Here is a 7,527-nt window from a genome sequence, read left to right on the forward strand (position 1 = left end):
TAATTTTTCCTGTCTATCCCGGATGTATTGTTGATTTTTCCGAGATTGGGAATCCTTTTTTGTATTTGAAACGAGTTTCACTATTTCTGTTCCTATTTCCGCTTGCTTAACGTATAGACTCTCCATGATTATTTTAAAAATTTTTACATTCAGCGGTAAATATATTAGACAATACTAAATGTACGTTATGTATTAAATAAGTATACCTGTATTATAACACTTTCTTTTCTATCGGAATGTGCAATTTAGCGAAATATGAGTTTGACCTTGCCTGCTGTGCTATTCTTTGCATTGAGGTAGGTAAAGATGTAATCCACACACTCTTATAATGATATATATACATATATATATATATTGTTATCAAAATAAATGAAATTATTTGCTACGTAATTATTTTAATTTTTCGAAATAAAATATTTAATTGTAATTAAAAGCAAGCTATATGTATGAACGTTTCTTTTTTCAAATTGTCATACAAAATTACTGTTTAGTTAATTATAGTTGTGAATGACGTTTATTTTTGTTTTATTAATTCTCTGTATTATTTAAATGGTATGCATTCTAAAGTACATTATTATACGATTGATAGAGTGGAGATTGTTGTTCTAAATTGTTAAATTGTAATAAAAAAAAAACTTGTTAAATTGTAAGATTGTAAAAGTTGGAAGATTTTGTAATTATTCAAAAACTTACGGTTTTTTGTGTTCTTAGACGTTGAGGATCCCTCGCTTCTGGTGGGTTCTGCAATCGGTCCTGTCCTTTGGCTGCTCTGCGGCTCTAGTATGGCTCTCGGCTTTGGTACTGCTCTCGGCTCTAATATGGCTCTCGGCTTTGGTACTGCTCTCGGCTCTAGTATGGCTCTCGGCTTTGGTACTGCTCTCGGCTCTAGTATGGCTCTCGTCTTTGGTACTGCTCTCGGCTCTAGTATGGCTCTCGGCTTTGGTACTGCTTTCGGCTCTAGTATGGCTCTCGGCTTTGGTACCGCTCTCGGCTCTAGTATGGCTCTCGGCTTTGGTACCGCTCTCGGCTCTAGTACCGCTCTCGGCTCTAGTACTGCTCTCGGCTCTAGTATGGCTCTTGGCTTTGGTACTGCTCTCGTTCTCCCGGGTCTAGTGGTCTCTCTCTGCTACTGAGGGTGTTGCTGGCGTGGACTGTATAGGCTCTCTCAAACTTCCTTGAAGTATTCTGTTTCTCGATAGGACCATGAACAAATTCCCCTTCGTTGGCTCAGTGAAGATGTTCGTTCTGTTGTAATGGAAACACCAAATAATAGTAGCAGAGTTTATTGTTGAGACGTACACTATGGGTGTAGACCCGGGATTACTTTGAGTAGAGACTGATGAAGTTGATCGTTGAAGACTATATGTTCGTTGAGTGAATATTGATTGAATGCTTCTCTAGTCAAGAGATATTAGTTTTATATAAATTCTATTTGGGTCAATATTTTTCGCGTACCTAGCGTGATATGTGTATTTAATTTATGTAAATTGTTTAACTTTGTCAGTACTTTTGACTGATGTCCAAATTATTATTTATAATTGACCAAATGTGTATGTAACCTAATTAACTACGTGTGTGTATTTAATAACAAATAGATTCATTCGGTCTACTGGGTGATAAAATTATACTGTCCAATTTCGGATATGAATTATGAAGATTTGATATTGGACACAAAGTAACCCAATTTTCTGTTCTTTATGGTATTTTTTTTAGCATCTGAAGAATAGTTCTGTTAGTTGTTTCATAAGACCCTTAAGATACATCGGTAGCACCACATTTTAAATGCCTCTAATCGTTGTATAGAATCTTCTGTAAGATCCTAGCTTTCTACTCCGTAGAGGAGGACAATAAAGACTAAATATGCTGTGAAGGAATCCGCTCTTGCAATTACTCCAGAGAACTCTACCAGGCGACGGCTGGTGCCTCCATGGGGAGACGCCCCCGATCACAGTTTGGAAAATATGGCGGTAGATACGTTCGTTAATGGTTTGAGGTAACGGCTGGTGCCCCTATGGGCAGAAGCCCCTCATATCATTTTGGAAGAAATGGCTGTAGATACGTTCGTTAATGGTGTGTGTGTGTGTGTGTGAGAGAGAGAGAGAGAGAGATGTACAGAAAGTATTACGATTAGCAAAATTAAATTTCTCGTGGCCAGTAAGTTTAACTCATTTGAAAAACAGGCGAACACAAAGATGAACAAAATAGTCCGTGATACCATGCCGAAAAAACGTGAGCCAAGATGTCGCAGACTAGATTACGTTTGTTGCATTTGCAAGAAAATTTATAACAGTCGGAAAACTAGAGCGGGTCGACATGTAAGAGCAGTTCACCTGTAAGAAGAAACGTAAAGCCCCTTTAGTGAATATTAACATAATTTCTTCTTACTCTGTCATCAATGCTGTTTCGTAGATCGCATAGCTCAAGAGTACTGTTGCCGGTCCCAAGACCGGATAAAGGAGGAGAGAGTCTTCAGCAAGGTTAGCACCCTACTGATGGACTCTAAATACTTTGCTTATAGAGACAGGCTTGGAACAGTGCTACGAATGCGAGAAAAAGGAAAGCGAAAAATATTTTTCGAATTGGTACGTGAAACGTGAAATGACTAACCACAAGAGAACAAAAAATAACCAAAGAACTTAAAGAGAAAAAAATTGATATCTGTGCATTTCAAGAGCCAAAGAAAGAGGAAAAAGTTCAAATTATGCTCGACAGCTACCAAATATTCTACATTGGTGTTGAGAAAGAAACCAGGGCTAAAGAAGAAGTTACCCTAACAGTAAACCAGAAACTTACAAGCTAAGTAGAAGGTGGTTAATATGTCCCAAAGAGAATAGTTCGCATAGAGATTAAACTAGATGTCAAGCCTGTAAATGTGATAGCAATTTATGCACCTAAGAACAGCAGGAATATAAATACAAGATAAAGCTTCTACAAATACCTCCATATGCCTGTAAACGAAATCCCACAGCTTCTACGAACACATCCAGCAATATATGCACCTGAGAACAGCAGGGATATAAATACAAGATAAATTTTCTACGAACACCTCCAGAGGACAGTGAGGGAAACCCCACATCTTCTACGAACAAATGAGGAGGAGACAGTAAACGAAATCAACGAATGTACCGTCAAATAAATATCAACCCAAATCAAACCTTCCTGAAATATATACTGTGGAGAGATGATCCCCCTAAACCACTTAAATGTATTGAACTTATTAGCGTAACGTACGGCCTCAGATCTTCAAGTTTCTTATCTACTCGGGCTATAAAAAAGCTTGCATCCACTAATATAGAAAAATACCCCCTCGCTTGTGTATCCTTACTTACAGAAACTTACGTAGACGACATCCTCTGTGGTGCCGAAACCGAAACTGACCTCGAAACCACATATCACGAATTAAATACCGTTCTAGGTAGTGCTTGCATTTCAACTCACAAATGGGTTTTCAATTTCACAAGGTTCACTGAAGCCTCTAATAAGGTTTTAGGACTCTTAAAGAACCCTTCTCCAGACACACTCTCAATTTCAGTACCTGAAGCCTCAACTGACACTCATGTTACAAAAAGAATTAGCCTTATCCACTCTAGCTAAAATCTGTGATCCCTTAGGGTTGATAACTCCTGTAATTTTACATGGAAAGTTATTCAACAAGAAACTTTTTCTCGAACGAATGGACTACGACGATATCGACTACGAGCCTCGCTCTTTGGAAAAAATATGGACAACTTTTGTAAATAATTGACCTCACTTTAAATCATTAAAAATCCCACGCTGTCTATTTTTTAATAAGAAAATCACTTACATACAAATTCATGACCTTGCTGAAAGCAGCGGAAGAGCTTATGCAGCATTCATTTACTTTCGTACTATAGAGTGATGAGTGTCTTACCACCCGGCTTTTTAACGTAAGAGATAGAAAACACAGTTACCTTGTGAAATACAAAGAGATGAAACTCGTAGAGGTGGGAAATATATATATATATATATATATATATATATATATATATATATATATATATATACATATATATATACATATATATATATATATATATATATATATATATATATGTATATATATATATATATATGTATATATATATATATATGTATATATATATATATATATATATATATATATATATATATATATATATATATATATATATATATTTCTAAAGTATTCAACTAGTGAATTCAGAGGTTTAATCGGTCATTCAGGTTGGCAAATAAAAAAAAGAAGTCAACTACTTCATAAGTTTATTGAAGACGTTTCGCTTTATATTTCTAAAGCTTCATCAGTTCTCTAAAATATAACAAATGACATTGAGTTTATAAGAAATACAGATATAGTTCATAACTTACAACTCAATATGTAGTATGTTATCGATGTTATCATATCTACTGTACACTTTACTCCTTATTTAAAACTAACTTAACCAAAAAAGAAAAAACAAAAAACAAAAACAAAAAACACACAAACTTTGCAGAAAATAATGTTCATATTCGTAGATATGAATATTTAAAAAATTTTAAACGAACATTTGGCTTCATTTAGATGGTTTTCCACTGAAGACCAACAAAGTTCTGATTTATTGCAATCTAAACAAACAACTTGACGCGATACCGAAAATTATTTTAAGGGCCATGTGTCACCAAATTCCAAGGTTTGAGACAATTATGAACTTCTACAGGGGACATTGCATAATTAGTTGGACAGGTGGAATTTATATGGCGGAAATATTCGATATATTATTTTTAATTTATGTTTTAATGAAACTTGGAAATAGGGGATAATTTTGTTATTATTTTGAACAAAAAATACGCCAACTTTTAACTGAAGAATAATTGGTATCATTTATTTCGTAAGATGAGAGAGTGGTAAACCTGGCTCAAATTGTCGATGTCGGTTCTTTTGTTTATTGCCGATGAGTTCTTGAGGATCTCACACATTTTAATAAAGGAGCGTTTCTGATGGTTGTTTTGTTTCGCCAGTATTTTGGTATTTGTGAAATCAATGTGATGTTTAGTGGAAATGGCGTGTTGTGCAAGGGCACAAGAGGGTTTGGAAAGTCTGATGTCGCTTTTGTGTGAAGTTATACGCCCTAGAAGAGATCGACTAGTCTGGCCAATGTAGCAGGAGTTGCATTCTGAACAAGGTATCTGATAGACAACATTAGTGTGCTCTAACGAGCTTAGTGGAGTTTTAGACTTGGAGAATAACTCTCCAATGGTTTTAGTATTTTTTAGGGATATTTTGACGGGTAAGTTTTTGAATAGTTTAGTAAGCTTGTTCGTAATTTGTGGGAAATAGGGAAGAGAAGCATATTTTGTGACTGGTTTTGGGGTTAACGGGGAAATGTTTGTCTGTATGCTATTGGATATGGAGGCTAGTATTGCACCGTTGGGTGCTTCCGAAATAGAATGACCATAGCTTTTAGAGAAAAGATATCTGTTGATGATGGATATGGGGTAAGAGTTATCAATGAGAATGGATTTGAGTAAATCCAAGGATTCCCTCTTGTACCGCGTATGGGTCAACGTATGTACTCTAAAGCTAAGAGCTTGTACAAGGTTATGTTTGTATCTTATTGGGTGTGTAGAGTGGTAATTTAAGAACCGGTTGCTCGCCATGTCTTTCCTGTACTACGTAGTGCCCAATGTGTTACTATGTGTGCGTATGATTCGCATATCCAAAAACGGTATACTGTTATCAACCTCCAATTCACAAGTAAATTGCAGGTGAGGATCAACGCTATTGAAGACTGATAAGGTGCTTAAAATCTTATCAGGTGGTGTTGCTAGGATCAAGTCGTCGACATAACGCTTTACAAAGGGAACCTGGAAATCTAACTTACTGATACTCTCATTGATAAGGTCATCGAGTACGAAATTAACTAGAATGGGGGAAATGGACGATCCCATGGGAGTTCCAAAGATTTGGCGATAATATTTGTCGTTAAATATTAGATAATTGGTGTCAAACGTCAGTTTTAATAATTCCGAGAATATTTCCCACGATACTGGACTGTGTGGTTGGATTTCATTCCAATGGTTCCGGAGTGACGTGACGACGCTGGAGAGTGGGAGGTTAGAAAACAGTGATACTACGTCGAAGCTTACTAAGACATATTCTCTTGGTAACTGATAATTATTGATGAATTCACTGAACTGGAAAGAGTCTACTATGTTAAAATCGTTCTTATAGTTGTATGCTTGTGAAAGAATGTCCGTTAGGAATTGGGCTACATTAATGTTAGGAGCGTTTATTGACGATAGTATAGGACGCATACTCAGTTGGGGCTTATGGATTTTAGGAAGACAATAGAACCTGGGGGCGCAATAAATCAGAACTTTGTTGGTCTTCAGTGGAGAACCATCTAAATGAAGCCAAATGTTCGTTTAAAATTTTTTAAATATTCATATCTACGAATATGAACATTATTTTCTGCAAAGTTTGTGTGTTTTTTGTTTTTGTTTTTTGTTTTTTCTTTTTTGGTTAAGTTAGTTTTAAATAAGGAGTAAAGTGTACAGTAGATATGGTAACATCGATAACATACTACATATTGAGTTGTAAGTTATGAACTATATCTGTATTTCTTATAAACTCAATGTCATTTGTTATATTTTAGAGAACTGATGAAGCTTTAGAAATATAAAGCGAAACGTCTTCAATAAACTTATGAAGTAGTTGACTTCTTTTTTTTATTTGCCAACCTGAATGACCGATTAAACCTCTGAATTCACTAGTTGAATACTTTAGAAATATAAATTGACGGTCGTAGTCTTTATATATATATATATATATATATATATATATATATATATATATATATATATATATATATATATATTATTGTGATATTTCGAGTCTTGGTGCGCCAAGCAATAATTAGCTAATTAATTTTTTTGATTAATTAAAATTATTTAAATGATATGATTATGACTCTATCACAATTTTTAATTCTTTTATCTCAGGGTTAAATTTGTGCTTCAATATCTATGCTATTACATGTGAAAGGTAAGGTCCAAAGAATACCGGAATAATAAAAAAACATATGATCTAACACTATATATTGAAATAAAAATAATGAAATAATTTACACTCAAAAGTTTTCAATAAACAAATCTCATATAAGGATTCTCAAAATTTTGTTCTCCGTACGTGAACAATCAAAAATTAATGGTACAAACAATATTAATTGAAATCTCAAAATCCCAAACTATTCTAACTCTCCTAATCCAAATATTTATATCCTTTCTAAATTACGTGTAAAAATTGTGTTATCAATAAAAGAAAAAACTGCAGAAAACAAAAATATCTCTCTCTGATGATGAGTGGTCCAAATCCTTGTTCCTTGTTGACTGTATTATCTCCTCTCAACCGCTCCCTATGTAATCAGCAATCTTACAACAGATTGTTGCAAGTATATCGTCCTTAATGATCTCCTTCAAAAGCACAAATCATTCAAATTATGATAGCCTTTTCTCCTCTCGATAAACTGAATCTCTCGTTGGCCCGAG

The 7,527-nt window shown here is 34.6% G+C and overlaps 1 protein-coding gene across 1 annotated transcript; it reads right to left on the bottom strand.

Moving 5' to 3' along the window:
- Positions 1-5,649: 5,649 nt before the first annotated feature.
- Positions 5,650-6,294, bottom strand: LOC140448910 (uncharacterized). The gene has a single exon (XM_072542040.1). It carries the CDS (start codon positions 6,292-6,294, stop codon positions 5,650-5,652), a length of 645 nt encoding a protein of 214 aa, XP_072398141.1.
- Positions 6,295-7,527: the final 1,233 nt, after the last annotated feature.

This window comes from Diabrotica undecimpunctata, chromosome 8 (assembly GCF_040954645.1).
Source record: "Diabrotica undecimpunctata isolate CICGRU chromosome 8, icDiaUnde3, whole genome shotgun sequence".
Classification (NCBI taxonomy): Eukaryota; Metazoa; Arthropoda; class Insecta; order Coleoptera; family Chrysomelidae; genus Diabrotica; species Diabrotica undecimpunctata.